Source organism: Pseudophryne corroboree, chromosome 10 (assembly GCF_028390025.1).
Source record: "Pseudophryne corroboree isolate aPseCor3 chromosome 10, aPseCor3.hap2, whole genome shotgun sequence".
Classification (NCBI taxonomy): Eukaryota; Metazoa; Chordata; class Amphibia; order Anura; family Myobatrachidae; genus Pseudophryne; species Pseudophryne corroboree.
The window spans coordinates 354,016,592-354,041,403 of record NC_086453.1 but is presented as its reverse complement, the minus strand read 5'-3'; the positions used below and the strand labels follow the sequence as shown (position 1 = coordinate 354,041,403).

The following is a 24,812-nucleotide window of genomic DNA, read 5'->3' as shown; positions in this document are numbered from 1 at the left end:
TCTCTATGCACGTTGCCATATTTGCACCGCACACTGGTCCGCGCTGCGCATGCGTACGCTCTCCCGTGAAGGCGCATACCCGCAATAGCGGGCACTCGCAGGCGCGGTATGCATATTTACGGTAGAGTTTATGTAGTCGTAGCGTGCGACTCATTCGTTACATATTTTCACAATTAATGTAGTTTATAGATCATGATCCCTTTGATAGTTTCTGAAAGTTTGGTTAATATAGAAGGTCCCTGTTTAAAGTAATCCCTCTTTGTATCGTACGAAGGGTCTAACAGGAATCATACAGCAGTGTTTGGTACCCATCGGAAGAGTATTTAATTAGCAATATTCCGGTGTTGGTTTGGAGCGTATTAATCGCTCGTGCGAATAGTTATGGACATAAGAAGTTTATGTCCATTTCTACTATTTACTCATACTCAGGTATGCGGCGGGAAACTTAGTTCCCCACCCACCTGAGCTGTTTGAAATCGTCACAGCCCACCTGTATGAATCAACCTATGACCTTTTGTTGTGATACAGGGTCGAATTCCTTCATCCAATGGACAATGGGATTGTAGGGACTATGAGATTGCATTGTGTGTGGGGCATAAATAGGCAGGCCGACCACATCCAGCTCTCACTCTTCAACGGTTCTCATTGCTGAAAATCGGGTGCTGGATGTCCAGGCACATGCGATCGTTTACCCTGTGCGTAAGTTTCTCTTCGTAATCATTGTCTTTCTGTGAGCCAATTTCTCTCATCTCTCTCCGTCTCTCTCTCTCTCTCTCTCTCTTTCCCTTCTCTTTCTCTCGTATCTCCCCTAGACTAGTATTGTATTGTATTAGATAGTATTGTATTTTGGCTAGGAAGTCTCTGTTATATTGTAGTGTATCATTTGTACTGTTATCCCCTTTTACAAGTATATTAGATATAATACAGTTAATAGGCTTTGGAACCTAAACCAGTATCTGTGTATTTCCTATAGTGTTAAGTGTTCACTTGAGCGTCGGTGACGCACAAGCAGCTTTGTAGTTAGTCAGGTTACACAAGGTTGCACTTACACCCTGTATTCACATTAAGGTATTCCGTGTATTTCATTGGTATAAGGTTTAGACATAAAGGTATAGCGTTGTGAGCGTCTGCGCCGCTGGTGATCTCCTCGTGGTCTCGAGCGTCCGCTACGCCATAGCGAATCATTACTCTAGTCATAGCCAATAACGTGTCCTGTGATCGCTGGGCCGTGAGCGAACGTGACGCTTGAGCGTCTCGCCTACGGCTGAGCGATCGTTACGCAACTAGCGTACCATTACGGTACTTCTTAAGTAAACAGCGTACAGTGTTCTTAGCTTCATAAAGGGTTGTTTATACGACAAGGAAATTTAGCATTGTCACCTGTCTCCAGAATGGTACTTGTGTCAGTGTGTAATTTATTGCACACTTGCAGCTGGGTCATGCCCCTCTCCATGTCTTTAGCATGTGTCTCTGAAAGTTCTAGACTCCTAGCATATTGCTGCAGCTCAGTCAGCGTCATTTCAGATTAAAGAGCACGTCTGCGCAACTTTCCACATGTGCCAAATGCGATTAGCTGCTGCTTAATTTCATCCTCTACATCATGGAACTGACAAGTTTTGGCAAGAATCCATAATCTAGTAATGTATGCATCAACAGATTCAGTTTGCAGTTGCATAGCTGTCCTGAGTAGGTATTTTGAATGAGACAGGCTGCATTTCGGGCCAAAATAGGCAGTCAGAGAGTCCCTGCATTTGTTATAATCCCTGGTGTCTGCCTCTGGCAAAGTATCATACAGTTCATAAATCTTGGAGCCAGTACTGAGAAGAAGCATGCTTTTCTTTTTGCTATCAGAAGTTACCCCCATAGCTTCAATATAGTGATCAAACTGGGCAAGCCATTCTCTCCATAACTCTGCTGCATGAGGGGCATCAGTATGCAGAAAATGAGGAATTAATGCTAGCATGTCAGCCATGGTGACTAAGAGGAATGTACAGTAGCTGAGTGTAAGTAGTTAAAAGTTTATCCTCGTTGCCAGTTGTTATGTCCTTATGTACATCTCTTTATTTCAATGAATCATGCAGTATGAAGATTATGTATTTTTTTTCTTATTGGTAAGTAGTACTTGCATGGTTACAGATAGACATCAAATCCACATGCTGCTCTCCTTCTCCTTACTCTCCTTCTACTTCCTTCTTCCTTCTACTTCCTGATCACATGTTCATATGTGCAGCCAGATTCTTAAAGGTACACTACCTCATCTAGCTAATGCACATAAACTATCTTCATAGATACTACACCCCCTTTAGTAGAATTATATTACAAACTACTGTTCATGCACCACAAATCAGCACCAACCTGCCCAGTACATCAGATCAGGGGGGAATCTCAGTTCAATTGCACACACCCCTCAGGCAGAGGAGACTGCTGCATTCAATGGCAGCAGCTTCCCTGCAACCACAGCAGCCCAACACACAACAGTGTGTGCTTGGCTTTAGAAAGAGGCTGCTGCTGGCTGACATATAAGAGAGGAGGGAGGTGTATTGGGCCAGTACTGAGTCTATCTACTGTGTAGTGGGTGGGTAACTTTGCGGCCACCACCAAGCTCCTAAACTGGCATCTGGAACCACTTCTCCCAGGCTCCTACTATCAGCACTTGGAACTCCCTGCTTCTTGGTATGTGTAGATATGTAATGAGTTAGACACACCAGCTCGCTCTGGTGAGTCTGACTAGGGTAGAGAGCTACTGTTGCTATTCCGAGTCTGACTAGGGTAATGAGCTCACTATGCCGAGTCTGACTAGGGTAGAGAGCTAGCTATGCTGTGTCTAACTAGGATAGTGAGCTAGGTATGCCGAGTCTGACTAGGGTAGTGAGCTAGCTATGCCGAGTCTCACCAGGGTGAAGCTCAGCTAGTGTAGTGAGCTAGCTATGTGAGTCTAACTAGGGTAGTGAGCTAGCTATGTGAGTCTAACTAGGGTAGTGAGCTAGCTATGTGAGTCTAACTAGGGTAGTGAGCTAGTCATGTTGAGTCTGAATAGAGTAGTGAACTAGCTATGCCAGAAGTCTCAATAGTAAACTTTGCCATGGGGCGTAGTGACTGTAAAATGTAACAATGTATATTTATATTTTAATTGCTTCTGACACTTAGGGGCTGATCTGAGTCACATGCTGCAATTGCTTTATTTGTCGTACTTGCATCTGGGAAAAATTCAAGATGCCAGTAAAAGTCCTTCCCATGGTGTAAACGTGTTTTAGGACTGAGACGCTGACTTGCAACATCTTTAGAAGCTGTAATACCATTTGGTTCATCTTTACACACTATCATTGGTTGCACCATAGAAATGTGCCCCAGCTAGCAGATACAGTTTCTCCATCTAAATAAGTCCTCCAATGTGAGCGACTAAACATCTGTGTATGCAACCACTTAGTAGTCTGCAACACTCCCATAAAACTCTCTTACAGTAAGATGGATAATCTATTCAGGTTCCTGCATTTCAAATCACACATTTATAAGGGCACTATTGGAAGGTAAGACCTTGATAAATGTACAGTATATAACGTGATATTATTAGGGATGTTATGTACCCATGTGAGGAAGTCACGTGGTCAAAGTAGATGGGCCCGCATATTAGTGCTAGGAGTGTGCATCTGTATTTCTCTTCCTCCAGCATAGTATTAGAAGCCTCAGTATGATAGCACCTCTTAATATCTTTAGTAATAGGGTGTACAGTCCGGGCCCCAAATTTTTTCTCTAGATTTGTGTTTGAAAAATGTCAGTTAGGAGCTTATTGGTAGGTACTTTATATCTCCCCAATGCATCCCTCTCCAAGTTGTAATACATCTGCCCCGTCAGTGTCCCCAGTTCAAATTACACCACAATACAGTGCCCTAGTTAATCTTATGTCATACTATAGTGCCTCCACTTCATATTGTGCCACATCAAAATGCCCCAGTGTGCGCACTGCTGGAGTTACCAACAGTCTTTGACCAACGTGCACATTTTGCCTGGGAGGCTTGTTCACGGTCAGTGTGTCTGACACATTGACCATGAACAAGTCTACAAGGTGAAACGTGCATGTTAGCAACAGAATTTTGGTAACTCTGGCAGTGCGCACACTGGAGTCCCTGCATGAGAGAAGTTAGCAGCACAGACAGTGGTTAAGGTATCTTCTTTCAAAATCTTTTTTCACACATCCGGTCTCTCAGAATGGGTAGTGTGGCTGTCTATACTGTGGGAATTATTCCTAAATTAATTATTTTAGCATGCTGACACAAGGTTTAAACTGTGGATATTAGTATTAACTCAGAGATGTTTTTATATACAGTATAATTGGCATAGATAGACCTAAAATAGGTTTGATACAAGAGAATGTGAGACCTGACAATCTCCATTCAAATCCCAGAGATTGACTCAAGTAACAATGTAATATGACACCTGCACATGACATACTGTACAATACTCTGGGATTTATTGAGTGAGATAATCTTTGGCTAGGAGTTTGAAGTCTGGAGATGTCATGTCATTTTTTGCTCTCAATGATCTCACTCTTCTGTGATGTTACTTGTGTTACCTTTACTACTAGGACACACAGAGTATCTAGTCAAGTGTTTAAAGAGATTCAGGGTTAACCACCTAATATTGATCCCTGTTGCAATGAAAAAAGAAGTGAATATACTTCCAATGATTTAATCTTTATTTATTGAGTATGCTTTATGACAAAACACAGGATTAACATACAGTAGTTTCATGAGATATACAATAAAAGTTAAGATTTATGTATATTATTTACTGTACATACACAAGAGTGCCCCCAAACGAGAGTCTTATCTCTCTCTTTCTTATCCAAATCAGTATGAACATGATTAGGATTCATGTGTAGTGTGATTTATATACATGTGCAGTAAAATTAAAATGCTGAACTGCGCCCAACATCAACAACATCAACAGAGCATGCGTCCCTGAATCAGACCTTAACACTCTCTGTGAGCTGTAATAAACAAAATTGCATCATAGTCAATAAGGTCACTCACTGATGTTCCTTTGTGCACTGCACAGTGGTCAATAATAAACCCTTCACTAGTGAAAACTTTTCTTACAAAGTTCTCATCATATTTGCACATATGTATCTTGTCCTGCCCAACCATCCCATAAGTTGCATTTAAACACCCCACCAATATCAGGTATCCTTCAGGTTTCAGTAGCTTTATGAAGTTCCTGAGATTCTTTATATAATCATCTTGGTCTTTGCTGATGGCATCCAGCATCCATGCACTGATGACACAGTCTGCTGGTGGGAGCACCTCTGGGTCTGTGAGATTTTCTTTGTCAATGTCACATTTCATGATCTTTGTTATTGCTGTCTTCAATGTAATGTCTTTGTCCTGACACAGGTCACTGAAATATACAAACACAAAAGGTTCATTTGGATCTAGGACTAGCCATGCAACCATATGAGAAATAAGAAATAGTTTTATATGGAGATTCATTGGATGGGAAGGTATAATTTAGAGAGGCATTGTTTGTTTCTGTAAGGTTACTTGAAGGTGGAAGAGATTGGGCATTATTCTATACTTTCAATGAGGAACCTCTTTCATCTTTCAGGTGCATTTAATATGGTAGTGGTGGGGAAAAGGTGTCCATTAGGTACCCCTATCTGAAACACTCAGCGCAATACAGCTTTTTTCCATTATTCAGACTTAGGGGGGTATTAAGAGATGACCACAGATCACTGCATACATAGCCAGAGCTGCGTTCATCTATGCACATGGTTGGGGCCACCCAGCACAGGGCAAGGTCACCCAGCATGTGTGAGGCTGCCTTCTGATATATCTGCAATATGCAGAGGCATTGGGTCTTAGGTTGAACCCTAGCAGCACAGCCTGGCTGCACAGTCAGGTGGTTAGTGGCCTTTTTTTAATCGGAGTAATTGCATGTGTCTTCACGCAGCTGCCTCGAAAAAGCAGCTGATCCAGCCCCATTTTCTTAGCTTAGCCCCTATAATGAAGTAAATCCACCCCAGCAATGCTCACCGCGGTCAATCACATTGCAGTCGCCTCTATGGGGGATGCAACCACAATGTGTATGGCTGCGCAGCTGCGGTTGCGGCTGGGTCTCAGTGACTGCCTTAGTGGGAATAGGGTGAGGCACACATGCTGCTTCCTGCCTGCTGTACCCAACTGATAACACTGATGACCAGAGGAGCAGAGTGCAGCAAGTATAAATAATAGCTGGTCACAAGCATTAAGCATAATAATGATGTCAGAGACATCCTTCATTTTTCTCACAGGCAGCCTCAGCAGGCTGTGTCCTCAGGTCCTGGCACCCTTAGGCAGCTGCCTAAGGGGGTAATTCTGAGTTGATTGCAGCAGGATCTTTGTGTGCACTACAGAGGAGGCAGATGTAACATGTGCAGAGAGAATTAGATTTGGGTGTGGTGTGTTTAATCTGCAATCTAAATTGCAGTGTAAAAATAAAGCAGCCAGTATTTACCCTGCGCAGAAATAAAATAACCCACCCAAATCTAACTCTCTCTGCATGTTATATCTGCCTCCCCTGCAGTGCACATGGTTTTGCCCAACTGCTAACAAAGTTCCTGCTGTGATCAACACAGAATTTCCCCTAAATCTGCTTAATGGATATGCCAGCCATGCACGTGGGGACATTTGTGACCAATGGTGATTTGAGGGCATGTGGGGTTTGTTTAGGATCAGTGAAGAGTCAAGTGCAGAGTTGCATATGGAAGATATGAGTAGCTGCATATGGGCCATCTTTCCGAGTTGTTCGCTCGCTAGCTGCTTTTAGCAGCCGTGCAAACGCTAAGCCGCCCCGATCTGGGAGTATATCTTAGTTTAGCAGAAGTGTGAACGAAAGGTTCGCAGCATTGCTACAAAAAAAGATTGTGCAGTTTCAGAGTAGCTCGAGACCTACTCCTAGCTTGCGATCACTTCAGACTATTTAGTTCCTGTTTTAACGTCACAAACACGCCCTGCATTCGGCCAGCCACACCTAAATTTTTTCAGCCACTCCTGCGTTTTTATCTGGCACGCCTGCGTTTTTTCACACACTCCCCGAAAACGGTCAGTTACCACCTAGAAACACCAACTTTCTGTCAATCACTCTGCGGCCAGCAGTGCGACTTAAAAGCATCGCTAGAGCTTGTGTAAAACTGCATCAGCTTTTTGAAAGTACGACGCGCGTGCTCATTGCGCCCTATACGCATACGCAGATTTGCCGATTTTTTTGCCTAATCGCTGCCCTGCTAATGAAAACAGCTAGGGATCAACTCGGAATGAGGGCCATGGTTGCTATGGTTGCATTTTGAAATGCAAGCGGCTGATGTGGGGGTGTGGAAATCATCTGGGAAGTTTGTTTTTAAAATTCTGTTTCTGTGATTAAGTGCAATACCTGCAACAAGAGCTGCACATGCACAGTGTAGAGGGCGCCCGTTCCATTTTTACAAAAATGCATAATTTTAGAGTAAATGATTCTAATGATGTCAAAGTTTTCAACTGAGAAATAGATTAAGTGAGTTATACTGCCAAATTATAATGACAGCATTGTGGGAATGTTGTGCATAACGTCTTCAAAGAAGAAGAGTCGTAGCACACAGTAAGTGGGGAGTCCTATATGTATACCTGGGAGCTGTAATAACCCACACCAATCTATTTTTACAAATGTCACTATTAGACAGGAAGGGACAGTTAATTGTTCCAAATTAAAATCCAATTATTGGTGAATTTACGAACATTATGGGCCACATGTAATAGCCTAAGGGTTGGGGAGTTTGTGATATCTCAGCGGTTTAACCAGTGGTGGGCTAAGCTGGGGGGAGGGCAGAGTGTCATTTGACCACTGGGCTAGAACAATTATGCAGCACAAGGGCCGTTGCTGCATTGTGCCTGCTCATATTCCTGACAACAAGGAAGGATCAATCTCTGCCTTCCAGCTGTCAGTGTCAGGCTGCTGCTGCTGCATACTGCTGACTGCTGTGTCCGGACTTCTCACCCATGGCTATCCCTAGAATGAAGGGGCTCCATGAGGTGGAGGGGATTAGCAGGACTCAAATGGTGGTGGGCTGCCCAGTATGTGTTTTAGCACTGTCTGGCTGTGTTTAGTGCAGGCAGCAACATTCATGCAGCTCACTTCCCCCTCCCTCCCACAGGCATGACTCATACAAAGATTAGCTCCATGCCCACCAGACAATGATGAGCTGTTGATAGCAATGCTGCTGCTGCTGCTCTGGACAGAGGGGGTCTTTCAGTGACAAGGAGTGCATGCAGCTGTACCTCTTTTGTAATTTATTAGAAACGCCTTTTTGGATTGGAGTGTTCACACAGAGATAGTATCTGCACACTCAATATAATGCTAATATATTGTGGGTGTATGTTTTTCGTTGCCATAAACCCACTTGGTGGAGACCCCTTTTCCTAAATAACGAACAATATTCTATATACGAGGGGGTGCAGTCAACTACAGTAATTATGAACTAGAATTGGGGAGGGAAAAAAACAGGAAGAATTCTGTACTGTTGACGCACTTGAGACAGAGTCAGTTGTATCATAAAAAATAACCTTTATTAGATATATATTAAAATGAGATGTACATTTGTATGTTTATCCCAAACTCGCAGTGAAACATAAGGTTTAAAATCACACAACAAACATATATGTGAATAAAGAAGAATAAAGAAATGTGAATGAAAGATTAAAAGGCGTGTCCACGTGTGGTTATTTTTCTTTTTCAGTTCCACCTTCACAAAATTGTTCCTGTATATACCCAAATTGTTAGTATTAAACAATTTTGTGATATAGTATTACTGATGAGACTTGTTGTTCATACACCATTTGCTGGAAAGGGATTGATACTCAAAAAGGTCGTCCCCAAAAACAAAACTGTGGGGATGAATGAGTATGGTAAAATTGACCAACCTCCAATTATGAAGATAATCAATTGTCAGGGATCATTGTATCTCTATGTTCCTTAAGGCCATATTCCCAATCATACTTTCATAGACAGATAATCTCAGTATAAGCAGTATGAAGTGATAAATCCCCAAGCTCAGGATATTTTATACTTATTGTTATCCTGAGAGAAGAAGAAATGCTCCAATTCAGTCATAGAGTCTGTTTGTCTAATAAAATATTAACGGGTAAGGTTGCTTTAAGAGATATAGCAATTCTGATTGTCCTATATAGCACTTTTCCTTTTGTAATAGCGATCAGAACCTTTTTGGTCTGGTTTTAGTATAAGCAATATTGCTTTCCTTAGAGATATAGCAATATATCCATATTTTGCAACAATTTATGAATACCAGACAATGAACCAAGAAGCAGCAGTATACCCTGCAGGCCCTTGACACAGTGTTGAAATGAATTAATCCTATTCAGGAAACAGCTATGGTATAATTATTTTGAAGTGAATTATTGCCATATTCCCAGATACATCAACACATCCAAGCATATATTTTATAACAAATGTGAACATTGGATGAATTAATGATAGAGTCTTTTCTAAAGAAGGTAAAATGTATGTTATAAATTGATTAAAGATAGTTTCTCTTGTTCCTATTCAACTAGGGTCTATTCAGTGTATATTAAGATATCTATACTGTACACAGATATAGTTGCACTGTAAAATAATAAGGAATACCCCTTTAACAGGGCAACGAGAAGTTCATATTACATTCAATATAGTAGTGGTTAATAACCACTGACATCGGAATAGACTAATCATACCGTCGGAATAGTTATTCCTGCTTTCTAGTATATTAGAGATTGCTATATCTCTTAAGAAAGCAATATTGCTTATATCAAAATCAAGCTATGTAAGTCCTGACTGTCATCATAATGGAAGAGTGCTATATAAGATAATTGGAATTGCTACATTTCTTTAAGCAACCTTTCCCGTTAACATTAGCTTATACGAAATTAGACAAATTAAGCCGTCCTATCAATTATTCTCGCTTTCCAGTAGATCTGAGATTGCTATATCTCTAAGGAAAGCAATATTGCTTATACTAAAACCAGACCAAAAAGGTTCTGATCGCTATTACAAAAGGAAAATTATATATAATATATATATATAGTATAGTATATATATAATATATATATATAATTATATATAATATATATATATATATATATATATATATATTATATAGGACAATCAGAATTGCTATATCTCTTAAAGCAACCTTACCCGTTAATATTTTATTAGACAAACAGACTCTATGACTGAATTGGAGCATTTCTTCTTCTCTCAGGATAACAATAAGTATAAAATATCCTGAGCTTGGGGATTTATCGCTTCATACTGCTTATACTGAGATTATCTGTCTATGAAAGTATGATTGGGAATATGCCCTTAAGGAACATAGAGATACAATGATCCCTGACAATTGATTATCTTCATAATTGGAGGTTGGTCAATTTTACCATACTCATTCATCCCCACAGTTTTGTTTTTGGGGACGACCTTTTTGGGTATCAATCCCTATCCAGCAAATGGTGTATGAACAACAAGTCTCATCAGTAATACTATATCACAAAATTGTTTAATACTAACAATTTGGGTATATACAGGAACAATTTTGTGAAGGTGGAACTGAAAAAGAAAAATAACCACACGTGGACACGCCTTTTAATCTTTCATTCACATTTCTTTATTCTTCTTTATTCACATATATGTTTGTTGTGTGATTTTAAACCTTATGTTTCACTGCGAGTTTGGGATAAACATACAAATGTACATCTCATTTTAATATATATCTAATAAAGGTTATTTTTTATGATACAACTGACTCTGTCTCAAGTGCGTCAACAGTACAGACTTCTTCCTGTTTCCCCCCCCCCCCAATTCTGGATTGGAGTGTTGCATGGAGGGGTTGGGGTGTAACGAGGTCTGAGCCATGGGGGTGCCTAGCAAACAGCAGGGAATACTGCCTGTTTCATTTGTAATAGTCCTTACAAAATATATAGAAGTCCCGGGGGCCATTCTCTCAGCCTTAAGATAAGTACACACTAGACAATATGTATGTCATCCGATCTGGGATTATGTGAACCTGCTATGTCACTGACGATGTGCACTACCATGTGGCATTCTCAACATCCTCCATCTCCCCTACATGCAGGACCAATGGGAGACATTGCTATTGAGAACCATGCTGCCAAATGCAGCACAGCTGCCCCATCATTGCTGCCAGCATCAGCAAGTCTTTATGCACTTGCCGGTGCCTGCACCCCTGCCAGCTCACATTGCTGCCGATGTCACTGGTTACACACATCGTGTAGTGTGTACCCAGCTTATCTTCAAAGCTGGACCTGGCAGCTGCTGACACTACATCTGATTGCATAATAGTGGCATGCAGAGGAGTCTGATGGCATAATAGTGGTATGCAGAGGAAGAAAATGGCATAATAGTGGCATGCAGTGGAGTCTGATGGCATAATAGTGGAATGAGGAGGAGTCTGGTGGCATAACAGTGGCATGCGGTGGAGCCTGATGGCATAATAGTGGCATGCAGAGGAGTCTGATGGCATAATTGTGGAATGCGAAGGAGTTTTACGGCCTAATAGTAGCACTTGGAGGAGTCTCCATACTGTCCTTGGAGGAGATCAGTCTGCTGTCTTTTATGCCATCTATTTTATCATGGTGTCAGTGTCAACATCATTTCTTTTTGCCCTTGTAATTTTCATTTGTTGACCTGTGGCTCTGTTTATTCCTGAATTGTAGTATGTCAATCTTTTATGCTTCATCACTTAATTAAAGTTCTCTTGTACTTAATCACTGCTTCCCTTGCTCCTGCAGTCTCTCCCACTGCCCCCTGCAATGTCTCTCACTGTCTCCTTTTTCCCTGCACAAACGATGATCAAATGTGCTATAACCTGCACTATTTAACAGTGAATAGATGTTATAGAAATGACTCAGTGCGCAATATCAGCAGCCAGTCAGAGTAAGAAACTCTTAAGAGGTTTTCTTCATCCCTCACCACAAGTGCAAAATATAGAAAATTGGAGCAAACACTTAGCCGGCGCTTGGTCAGGTTCTCTTGGTCTGATCTACTCTTTATGCCTCCGCCATATATCAGATTACCATAGAAAACAATAAAAATAAATATATATAGTGTGATACCGTTTAATACCTAGACATAACATACATAAAACTCCAAACAAAATGGATCAACTTCGACACAAATCCTAAGGCAGCATGCTAAGCGGGTAATTACTGAATATTATCAGAACTGTGGCAAAACAGTTCCTAAAAGTGCATAGGTTCAATTTAGGGATTCCGAATGGTCCCAAAAAAACCTGGATTGAATCCGCTGATAATCAGTCATCCACTCCGCCCAACTCCACTGCCACAAGTACACCGACGTGTTTCTACCCCGGGCTGGGGTCTTTTACAAGGTGCTGCTCAGAATTTTGATCAGTCTAAAATGCTAGTTATTTAAATTTTCAAGGCATCAATCACAGTCTATTGTGCGCAGTTGGACCCTATACACAATGATGACTACATGTCCCATGGTCCTCTACTGCATACGTATACTCCCCCGATACACCCCTTTGTATATCTGGAATGTCATGGTAATCTGATGCCCAATAGTGACTCAGCACGGAGCTGCAATGTCACTTCTGGTCTCCGGGCATCATCCTGATGTTCTTTTAAAATATTCCCCGTGGAAACAGTAACGGCCTCTTGTATTTTCTCTTAGCTTTTGTCTCACATTTGTTAATGGAGCTCCTGGAGTCTTTTCATCAAAACAGGACTGGAAGTGACGTTACACAAATTCTGATACTAAAGGGAGCTGTGATTCAAAAAAGTTTGTGAATCACTGCCCTCGATGTTTCTGCATTACTACAGTATCTATGGTGGAATTAAAGCAAAGATAACAAAACCTTTTAACAAAAAGTATAGATTTCAGATTTTTCTTTTAAAGATTTCAGATTTTGCTGTAAATGAAAGCATAAATCAGAGCCAATATAAAGACTGAGCGTTTTACTCGCTATTGGCCCCAAAGTTCTTTGTATAACTTTTAAAGTAATTGACATACAGACCATGGTCTATCATAACCATGAGGAAGCCATAGCAAGTGTTGAAAGTGTTTACTTCAATTGCTTCAAAAGTTCTAAGAAAAACTATAGGGGCCATCAGCTAATGAAACACCCCTGTATATTAGAAATGTGCTGTTTGGGTCTTAAGAAATCCGAAGCCACATAAATTTTGCTGATCCAAACCAATTCCATATTTGATGCTTCAGATGTTTGGAATTTGGATTTTAAATCCAAATTTCAGGTGTTGGAGTGCAAAAATGAATTAATTTAGCTATTTTCATCCATTTTCAAGAAATTCAAAACCTAAGATTCTGATATTTGGCGGGATGTAATGCAGTCCAATATCACAGTTGAGCATAACCATGCCCCCGTCCCCACTCTTTTAACAAAATGGAAGACGAAAGAAGAGGTCAAACTGGTCATCGGACAGAAATACTGTAGGGGAAGGTGTTAATTGGAAAGAATTATCCAGAAGAATGTTATAAAAGTAGGGCGATGCAACAAATTGAAAAGAAAGGTTGGCTGAGTTTGACAATGCACTACCATGAGAGATAACATTCAAGTAACACTGACTCAGGTATAGCCCAATAGTCACTGTCCTCCAGTTTGTCTTCTACTTATGCCAAATCAATGTGCAGAGGAGACAGAACAGGACCATTCCATGGTTTCTGATTTGAGTTCTGTGATTGCTCTGCTGATTTTATACTGGAAAGTCATTTATTTATTCTATAGAAAATAGTTTTTCTTTGTTATGGGACATGATGGATTCGTTCTGTGTCTGGGCTTCGAGGAGAGCTAAGAATCTTACTTGCTTAAGATCAGTCTATCTTTCTGAAGCATTGGGAGGAATCAAATAAGGGAATGTGGAGGAAAGTGCATAGGAAAGAAGTAAGCCGGGTCAGACAATGGCAGTAATGTACTCAGGTCATGGGAGGACTCAATATACATGCACAGTGGAATCTCTGGTGGCTCCAAAGGCTTAGGGACTGAACATAGATTTACTGCACATGAAGAATACTGTTTTTATTCCTATATGCTTTAGACATACTCTTTAGGGGACCTGCCAGAAAGTATATTATTAAATACAAAAATAAAAAGGGAAACAGACATTTCATTTATGTTCTGTGCAGATTATATCCTTTCCTCATATACTGGTCCCACTAATGCAGAATATTGCATCCCACCTGTAACAGTAGATTTCAGCCCTTTAATTGATCTGACTTAATAATATGCTTATTCATCGACCAAAAGAGGTCAATAATGATCAGCCAACAGAATGGTTTCCCATGTTGCAGCCAGACTCACGGCCGGTTGGATATGTGCTACACGGCTCCTCTTGAAAAATTCATGGCTGTACTCCACGGGGAACAAGTTCATGTCCCTCATTAAAGGGTTTTTATTATTTCTACCTATGGCTCTACTTCTGGAGAGAAGAGAACAAAAATCCATATGGATTTAGTTGATGAATGAAATTGAATCCCAGGGATTTGGGCAAGATGTTTATTTCAATGAGAGAACTCAAGCAGTAAGGGGATTAGTAATATTTTGCAAAAACTGCTTAACTACATGTACCAAACCATGGTGTGTACTGTACAACAGAGAAAAAACAAAAATCCATCCAAGACTAAATGACACCCAGTAAGAACTATATGTTTTATTTTTGGTGAGAGGAACATATGGAATAGTTTTATTGTGTACTGACACTAGCATAACTCATGATAGATGTTTTGGAAGACATGTTACCTGTTTCCTTCTAGGTATTTCATATATGTCATCATGTGAGACCAATCAAAAGCTCCGGTACGTGTGTTAATCCATCTGTTCAGCTCCATAATACATTGCTCAGAGCACTTCAACACAAGGATCTGTTTGAAAAATCCACTGGCTATATAGAGATGATGAATGAATGATCCAATACTGATGTCAATCAAAAGATCTCCCTTAATGTGACCTGCAGGGAATGATTACAGTGATTACAGAATATAATATGTTATGTAGCATCTATTCTATTTATCATTCTGTAATGTCCTGTTACAGGTAAGCAACTGCCTCACCACACACCCTTTTCTCCTTGAGTTTACTATATGAGAAATGTACTGTATGTACTTATTTGAGCAGAATTTCCAGTATCTGGGGCCACGTATCCTGCATACCGTAAATACACAGACATTTGTAGACATCAGAATTGTCAATGATGTTTCATAATGTAAACCCTTAGAAAACATGCACCCCTAGAGACTGATCCGCTAAGGATTGCAATTGCAAAGCTATTTGCAGCAAATTTGTGATTGCTATCCTTAATAATGCAAAATAAGGAGGAGGTGCATACTATCTCCTTCCTACATTTGTGATGCAATTGCATATTGGACGAACATCACAACCATTGATAGCGATGTTTATCTGCGATGACTGCCTGAGTAATCCTGGGCTTGCTCAGGCTTTCCGTCATAGAGCGGTTAGTGAGAGCAAGGAAATTGCATCTCGTGATGTAGTGCTTGCCCTCGCCACTCCCAGAAAATGAGGGCAATACACCCCCATTACTGGCAACGTCAGCCGCCCCAACCCCCTCCCTCTCTGTAAATGCCTCTGCCTGTCAATGAGGCAGAGGCATTCGCATCACTGCTTTGTGATTGCAGGACCCGTTCTGCACATGTCCCAAATGGGGTGTGGTTCATAGGGTCGACAGTGTCTAGGTCGACCATGTTTGGGTCAACTACTATTGGTCGTCATTAACTAGGTCATCAGGGATGCTTGGTCGACAAAGTATCTAAGTCGACATGGTCTAAGTCAACAGGTCAAAAGGTCGACATGAGTTGGTAATGTTTTTTGGGTGTCCTTTTCTCCGTACAGTTACTGGGAACCTCAATTAGTGCACCGTGTTCACTCGGCATGCTTTGGGCAAGGTATCTCGCTCCACTACCACTGTGCTTGGCACAGGTCACTATTCCCAATCGTAGTCCGCGTGGATCGTTAAGTATGAAAAAGTTCAAAAAAAGAAAACAAATTGAAAAACTCAAAAAAACCTTTTGACCTGTTAACTTAGAACATGTCGAACTAGAGACCCTGTCGACCTTGACACCTGGTCAACTTAGTTACTGTTGACCAATAGTGGTCAGCCTAAACATTTTTGACCTAGTTACTGTTGACCTAGAGACCAGATCCCTGCCGAATGAGCAGTACCCCACCATAATAAGGCCCTTTGTGAGCTTTTATTCAGTACATACTTTACTGTTACTGAGAAAACAAATGAAATGTGGGGAGTAAAGGTGTCGGTTAGAATTAGGGGTTTTATTATGATGGTGAAGGACAGTGGCATATCTCTAATGGGTGCATTGTGTGTGGTGCACCTGGGGCCCTGCATCCAACAGAGCCAAAGCACACACCTTGTACGCGTTTCTTTAACATTTACTTCTCCAGAATCTTACTCTGGCAGTGGCAGCTCTGCATAAATCAGTCATGCCAAATTTTCCATTAGGCAGGTGAGGCACATGCCTAGGGGCAGCACTTGTTTGTTGGAGGCAATTGGATGCTTGTGTTAGTAATGTCAGCCCAAAAAGTACTAGTACCTGCAAAATGTTTTCACTGTACTTTACCATATTCCATCTTGAATGGAATGTAAACAGGCAGGACATGTACAGATTGCCCCTGTAAGCCATCTCATAGCTCACAATACAGGTGAAACTCAGAAAATTAGAATATCATGCAAAAACTCAATTATTTCAGTAATTCAACTTAAAAGGTGAAACTAATATATTATAAAGACTCATTACATGCAAAGTGAGATAGTTAAAGTCTTTATTTGTTTTAATTTTGATGATATAGAAGAATTTGTGAAATACTGTATGTATATTTTAGCTTGTATGGTTGGTCTTTATTGGTATATTGATAGATACATATCTATATACACATTGGAAGGACAGAAATATTTTAAATGTATTTTTATTTTTTTTAACTGAATTCCAGAGCTTTTAAATTTCTTTTTTCTTTTTGGCTAATTTAAGGGAGATGAGTAACTCCCTCAACTGTGTGCTGCATGAACTCAGTTTTAACAAATATTTGATCACGCCAGGTATATAAGAGTCTGGTCTCTTTTACATTTAAACTTACAGTCCGGTTCGAACTGCATGAATCACAGGGCTTATAGATGCACATGAACAAAGTGCACTAGTGTTAAGCGCACCAAACAGTACAAACAAAAAAATATTGTTTGTTTTTTCTATTTTTCAACTTGCAGCTCTGTTCAAACTGTATATCCAATGGCTACTACATGCATGTGAACTAATGCACTAGGGTACTGCACACCAAACAGTTCAAACAATAAATATATATCTTTTTCTATTTTAAACTTGCAGCTCTTTTCAAACTGCATGGATCACAGGGCTTATAGATGCATGTGACCAAAGTGCACTCGAGTAAAGCGAACCAACCAATCAGTACAAAAACAATAAAAATCTATATTATTTTTTTATATCTTTAAACTTGCAGCTCAGTTCAAACTGCACAGATCACAGGGCTAAAGTAAAGCACAGACAATACAGTAGAGTACAGTGCAACACATACCAGCATGCAGCGTGCCCCTAAATACACAGTCACTATACTGCACAGCCACAATGAGACAGGAGTTTCTGGATGGACACAGCCAGCTAAAACAGCAGCGCATGGTGCAGCGTGCCCCTACACAGTAACTATACTGCACCCCTGCTGAGGGGTGACACCAAAGTGCCGGCTCCTGCTCAGTGACATAAGCCTGGTGCTGCACTGTATTATTACGTGCAGCAACCTTGCACCTGTCACCATGCAGAAACAGTCACTGAAGAAATGCCAGTCTCCAGGGCCAGGCTGCATCTCCCAGACACCTGTGGTGACAAAAACAGGGGTTGGGATGCTTAGCCACACCCTTATCCTGTGAAGCCACACCCAATCTCTCAAAGCCACACCCATCCCCTGAAGCTGTGCCCCTTTTTGCGACCGGCTGCACCGGGTGTTTTAGAGGTGAGTGACGCCTTTGCCAGTATTCATGAAGAGGTTCTCAAATGCTTCTAAAAATACAAATATATAATCTTAGTTCCATCATAAAGTATCATTATTATTATTTATTTATATAGTCTGAGTAATTTATGCATCACCGTACGGTGCTCTTTGTTACCTGTATTTTTTGTTATTTATTTACTGTAATGCTAAGTTTTGTCTCCCTGCACTGTCCTTTGTATGGTGGTGCAAAACACTTGTGGCACCTTATAAATAAAATGTAATATTAATAATAATAATAATAATAATAATAAGTATCTGTTTGCTTTAGGGTTTTGGCCCAGGGGGTTAGGTTTAGTCACTAGGGGGGTGGTTAGCCATAGTCAACCCCCCAAGAGTAGTCCCTAGCCACCAACCCCAGAGGGTTAGTGTAGGACATGTGGATGATAAAAAATTCTAACCCCCTCCAATGTCAGAATCTTCAATGTGATAATCTTGACCAGGGAAACGCAGTGGATGAGGTCTATTTAGATTTTGCTAAAGCCTCCGACACAGTGCCTCACAGGAGACTGATTTTCAAACTAAGTGAGCTTGGTTAGGAAACACTATTTGAACTTGGGTAAGTAACTGTCTGGATAACAAGGAACAGCAAGTGGTGGTTAATGGGATGTTTTCCAAATGGGCCAATGTATTCAGTGGAATACCACAAGGGTCAGTACTCTGGCCACTACTGTTCAATATATTTATTAATGACCTAAGAGAAGGTCTGCAATGCACAGTGTCAATTTTTGCAGATGAACTGTGTAGGGTAATTAATTCCGATGTGGATGTTGAGTCTCTTCAGAACGACTTATTTAAACTGGAAGTTTGGGCTGCTAAATGGAGAATGAGGTTCAATATAGAAAAATGTAATGTTATGCACTTCGGGAATAAAAATAAACATCCTACCTACAAATTAAATGGGAAAAATGTAGACAAAACTATAATAGAAAAAGATTTGGGGGTGCTCATTGATAATAGACTTAACAACTGCATCCAAAATCAAACTGCAGCATCAAAGGTAAAGATGGTGTTAGCATGCATAAAACGGGGAATTGAGACCAGGGATGAGAATCCTGCCACTGTATAAATCATTGGTACGGCCACACCTTAAATACTGTGTACAGTTCTGGGCACCTCACTATAAAAAATATATCTTAGAGCTTGAAAGGGTTCAGAGGCGAGCTACACAATTAATAAAGGGGTTAGAGGCACTGGATTATGAGGAAATGCTTACTAGGTGATATATGTTTACACTTGAAAAGAGACGTCTAAGAGGAGCCATTATTAATATTTACAAATATATAAGGGGACAATACATGGAGCTATCAGGTGATTTGTTTAATGAGAGATCTCTTCACAGGACACGTGGACACCCTCTGAGGTTAGAGGAGAGAAAATTTTATACCCAACAAAGAAGTGGGTTCTTCACAGGGTTCCGGTATGAATGGTCGACCATGTTATGGTCGACAGTCATTAGGTCGACCACTATTGGTCAACATTGACATGGTCGACATGGACACATGGTCGACACATGAAAATGGTCGACACATGAAAGGTCGACATATGAAAAGGTTGACATGAGTTTTTTTTTTGTGTTGTTTTTTGCGTAAAGTGGCTGGGAACCCCAATTAGTGCACCGCGACCCCTCGCATGGCTCGCTTCATTGGTACGGCCACACCTTCGCTCGCCATGCTTTGGGCATGGTGCCTTCGCTCCGCTACCGCTTCGCTCGGCACACTTTACCGTTCCAATCGTAGTCCATGTGGATCGTATAGTATGGAAAAGTTCCCCAAAAGAAAAAAAAGTTAAAAAACTCATGTCGACCTTTTCATGTGTCGACCTTTCATGTGTCGACCATGTGTCCATGTCGACCATGTCAATGTCGACCAATAGTGGTCGACCTAATGACTGTCGACCATAACATGGTCGACCATGTGAACGGATACCCTTCACAGTAAGGGCAGTAAGGATTTGGAAATCTCTGCCAGAGAAGGTAATAAAGGTGGACTCAATCAATATGTTTAAAAATGGATTAGATACATTTCTAACTGAAAAAGATATCAAAGATATAGCATTTAAAATGAATGTACTTAGTAAAAATATGCATTATAGTTGTCATTACTTGAGTCAGTATGGTTAAACCAATGGTTACATCCAGAAATAGTGTAGGGTAATTTGCACAGGTTTAACTTGATGGACAACTTGTCTTTTTTCAACCTCATTAACTATGTTACTATGTTACTATGTAAGGATGCCGCTGTCGGTCATGTGACAGCCGACATCCCGACAGCTGGGATGCCATGCACCAGTTATAAAGACCTTATTAAACCTGTTGATTAAACCATCTTGATGCAGTGTTATATGTTCTTTACTCAATTGCTTTATTGAGTTTAAAGTTGTTATTGGGCAAAGTGGTATTTAAAAGGGTAAAGTAACGTAAATGTTTATTGTGATTCAGTGACTAGTCACTCTACTTGAAACAAGGAAATAACCACCTTTAATAGAAAAATGTTTACATAACTAAGCAAGGTTGGTAATATTAATCTTTTTTACTGGCATTTCAAGTAGCAGAGAAAATGACAAGTTCCCAGTATAATAAAATTGCATCTTTTGTTTAGTGTGTATTACTGCTCTATGATTAGAGTGTCATTCTGTGTATACAGCAGAACATCAATTAGCTTTAGTCTTCTGAGAACATGTGGTGAGTTAGAAACATTGGTATCCCCCCAGTACACTGGAAGACATCAGAAACAGGATTAGATAATTACAGTACATGGTGGTAGAAATTTTAGAGATCTCAGTTGCATACATTTGCAATGGTATGTGAAGACTCCGGGCAGCTTCAAGGTGTCTTCGAGTACTGGGGGTACTTAATATTAAGTCTAAATCTAGGGCGTGAAACCGTAAAAAACAGAAAGGGCCAGACACCCCAAGGCAGCACACCAGTGTGAGGTTAAAGTGTAAGTGAATAGTAGGAAGCAGAGGCTATATTAATCTCACACTGGTGTGCTGCCCTGGGGTGTCTGGCCCTTGCTGGGGTGTGGGGTGTCATGCCCCAGACTTAGACTTAATATTAAGTATCCCAGTACTCGGAGACACCTTGAAGCTGCCAGGGGGCTTCCCATACCTTTGCAAATGTATGCAACTGAGTTCTGTAAAATTTCTACCACCATGTGCTGGAGTTATCAAATACTGTTTCTGATGTCATCCAGTGTGCTGGGGGGATACCAATGTTTCTTTTTCTGAATAACCCCTCCATGCACCTGGATGACCTTACTAATTGAATAAGAGCAGTTACCAAACTTCTTGAACATGTGGTGCATTATCTCATCCAATAAATAAAATAAAAGTTCAAAATTCTTGCCGTTCATTTTCAAATATATATATGTGTATATATATATATATATATATTTGTATGTTATTATATATATTGATTATTAAGTTATAAATATATATTCAAACTTTAAAATGTTTTGCAATGAAAAATAACCATTAACTTTTATATAAACATAAAAATATATATAATACTTCCATCATAACATATGTTTATTATTTATTTATATAGCTGGAGCATTTTAGGCAGCATTGTGCCAAGAATATGTGTGTCATGTACAGTACATAAGTCCCTCTCCCATTGGAGATTAAAGCCTAAGGGGTATATGCAATTGCGGTCGAATTCCGTCTGGAAATCGACTGTTTTAAAATTTGACACAATTCGATAGTCACATACCCTCCCGCCGGGACCCGGATTCGACATATTCAATAAAAAACGGATTCAACAGTCCAGCTGTCAAAAAACGGACCAATTGATGGATAGTGTGCGTCCTGGATTCGACTTTTTGGATGGCACAAAAATGTTTAAAAAACCCAGAAAAAAATTGCATGGGGTCCCCCCTCCTAAGCATAACTAGCCTCAGGCTCTTCGAGCCAGTCCTGGTTGTAAAAATACAGAAAAAAAATTGACAGGGGATCCCCCGTATTTTTAGAACCAGCACCGGGCTCTGCATCCGGTCCTGGTGCAAAAAAAACGGGGGACAAAAGACGCAGGGGTCCCCCGTATTTCTAACACCAGCACCGGGCTCCACTAGCTGGAGAGATAATGCAACAGCCGGGTGGCACTTTATATCGGTCCCTGTGGCCATGGGATTAAATCCCCAACTAGTCACCCCTGGCTGGGGTACCCTGGAGTAGTGGAGACCCCTTAAATCAAGGGGTCCCCCCCCTCCAGCCACCCAAGGGCCAGGGGTGAAGCCCGAGGCTGTCTACCCCATTCAAGGGCTGCGGATGGGGGCTGATAGCCTTGTGTCAAATAAAAGAATATTGTTTTTTGCAGTAGAACTACAAGTCCCAGCAAGCCTCCCCCGCAAGCTTGTACTTGGAGAACCACAAGTACCAGCATGCGGGGGGGAACGGGCCAGCTGGTACCTGTAGTTCTACTACAAAAAAAATACCCAAATAAAAACAGTACACGCACACCATGAAAGTAAAACTTTATTACATACATGCCGACACACACATACTTACCTATGTTCACACGCCGACTCTGTACACTTCTCCAAGTAGAATCCATGGTGTACCAGAAAATAAAATTATACTCACCAAAATCCAGTGTAGATCTGTCCTCTTCTTTTTTGTAATCCACGTACTTGGCAAAAAAACAAACCGCATTACCCGGACCACGCACTGAAAGGGGTCCCATGTTTACACATGGGACCCCTTTCCCCGAATGCTGAGAATCCCCGTGACTCCTGTCACAGAGGGTCCCTTCAGCGAATCAGGGAGCGCCACGTCGTGGCACTCTCCTGATTGGCTGTGCGCGTCTGAGCTGTCAGGCGCGCATAGCACATAGCCGCTCCATTATCTTCAATGGTGGGAATTTTGCGGTCAGCGGTGAGGTTACTCACGGTCAGCCGCTGACCGCGAGTAACCTCACCGCTGACCGCAAAGTTCCCACCATTGAAGATAATGGAGCGGCTGTACAATGTGCCGCCTGACAGCTCAGACGCGCACAGCCAATCAGGAGAGTGCCACGACGTGGCGCTCCCTGATTCGCTGAAGGGACCCTCTGTGACAGGAGTCACGGGGATTCTCAGCATTCGGGGAAAGGGGTCCCATGTGTAAACATGGGACCCCTTTCAGTGCGTGGTCCGGGTAATGCGGTTTGTTTTTTTGCCAAGTACGTGGATTACAAAAAAGAAGAGGACAGATCTACACTGGATTTTGGTGATTATAATTTTATTTTCTGGTACACCATGGATTCTACGTGGAGAAGGGGACCGAGTCGGTGTGTGAACATAGGTAAGTATGTGTGTGTCGGCATGTATGTAATAAGGTTTTACTTTCACGGTGTGCGTGTACTGTTTTTATTTGGGTATTTTTTTTGTAGTAGAACTACAGGTACCAGCGGGCCCGTTTCCCCCCCGCATGCTGGTACTTGTGGTTCTCCAAGTACCAGCTTGCTGGGGAGGCTTGCTTGGACTTGTAGTTCTGCTACAAAAACAATATTCTTTCTTTGTGTCACTTGGCTATCAGCCTCCCATTCGCAGCCCAAGGATGGGGGGACAGCCTCAGGCTTCACCCCTGGCCCTTGGGTGGCTGGAGGGGGACACACCTTGATTTAAGGGGTCCCCACTTCTCCAGGGTACCTGGGCCAGGGGTGACTAGTTAGTGATTTAATGCCAGGGCCGCAGGGAACGATATAAAAGTGTCCCCCGGCTGTGGCATTATCTCTCTGACTAGTGGAGCCCGGTGCTGTTGTTAAAAATATGGGGGACCCCTATGTTTTTTGTCCCCCGTATTTTTGGCACCAGGACCGGATGAAGAGCCCGGTGCTGGTTGTGAAAATACGGGGGATCCCCTGTCATTTTTCCCCCCCGTATTTTTACAACCAGGACAGGCTCAAAGAGCCCGAGGCTGGTTATGCTTAGGAGGGGGGACCCCATGCATTTTTTTTCTTGATTTTAACCCATTCCCACCCCTTCCCACTGAAAACCATGCTCTCTCTATTTTAGTCAGTTAAAAAAAAAATATTCTTTTAAAAAATATATAAATAATACTTGTGTCTCCTAATAGACAAAACAAGTAGATAATCCCTTCTAATATAAATAGATATGCTATTAGCAATAAAAAAAATAAAAAAAACATGTTTTTAAATTTTGTTATTAGATTCCGCCAGCAAAGTGAGGCGGAATGAAATTGACGAAATTACTGTTGAAAAGCACTGTTGTCGAATCAACATTCTTCAATTGAATATACTTTTGTCGAAAAGACGCATTTCTACCATTGCAGACATGTTGAATTTGACAACTGTCGAATTTCAAAAAGTTGAATCTGAAACGTCCTTTTTTTGTCGAAAAGTACTGTATTGCATTGTCAAAAAAAAATTTGTGTCGAAAATGCCCCGCTTTTCGACATTTGCGGCAATTCGACTGCAATTGTATATACCCCTATATCCTCTAAAACAACTACACACATGTATACACTTACACTAGGCTAAGCTGGTCAGTATAGTATACATACTGTCATTATAATATACATACCCTCCTTGAAAGCACGGTGTAAACATTCCATTGGAAATTTCATTGTATCATCTAAAAAGCCCATTTCTTGTTTGTTAGAAAAATATGTTTCCAGTAATTCTCTAGAATCAAAGCCATCAACAGGATAGAATTTATGTGAGCTGGAATCCATCTTGTATTACTGTATCACTGACTGGCTGACTCTCACGTCTTCCCTCTTACATAGTATGTAACTG

General features: G+C 41.1%; 1 protein-coding gene across 1 annotated transcript; it reads right to left on the bottom strand.

Moving 5' to 3' along the window:
- Nucleotides 1–4,970: 4,970 nt before the first annotated feature.
- LOC134965356 (nicotinamide N-methyltransferase-like) lies at nucleotides 4,971–24,748 on the bottom strand. The gene is made up of 3 exons (XM_063941824.1): nucleotides 24,598–24,748; nucleotides 14,792–14,999; nucleotides 4,971–5,394 (listed from the first exon to the last, which is right to left on the bottom strand). The coding sequence occupies exons 1-3, from the start codon at nucleotides 24,746–24,748 to the stop codon at nucleotides 4,971–4,973; spliced, it is 783 nt and encodes a 260-aa protein (XP_063797894.1).
- Between the last annotated feature and the right edge of the window lie 64 nt (nucleotides 24,749–24,812).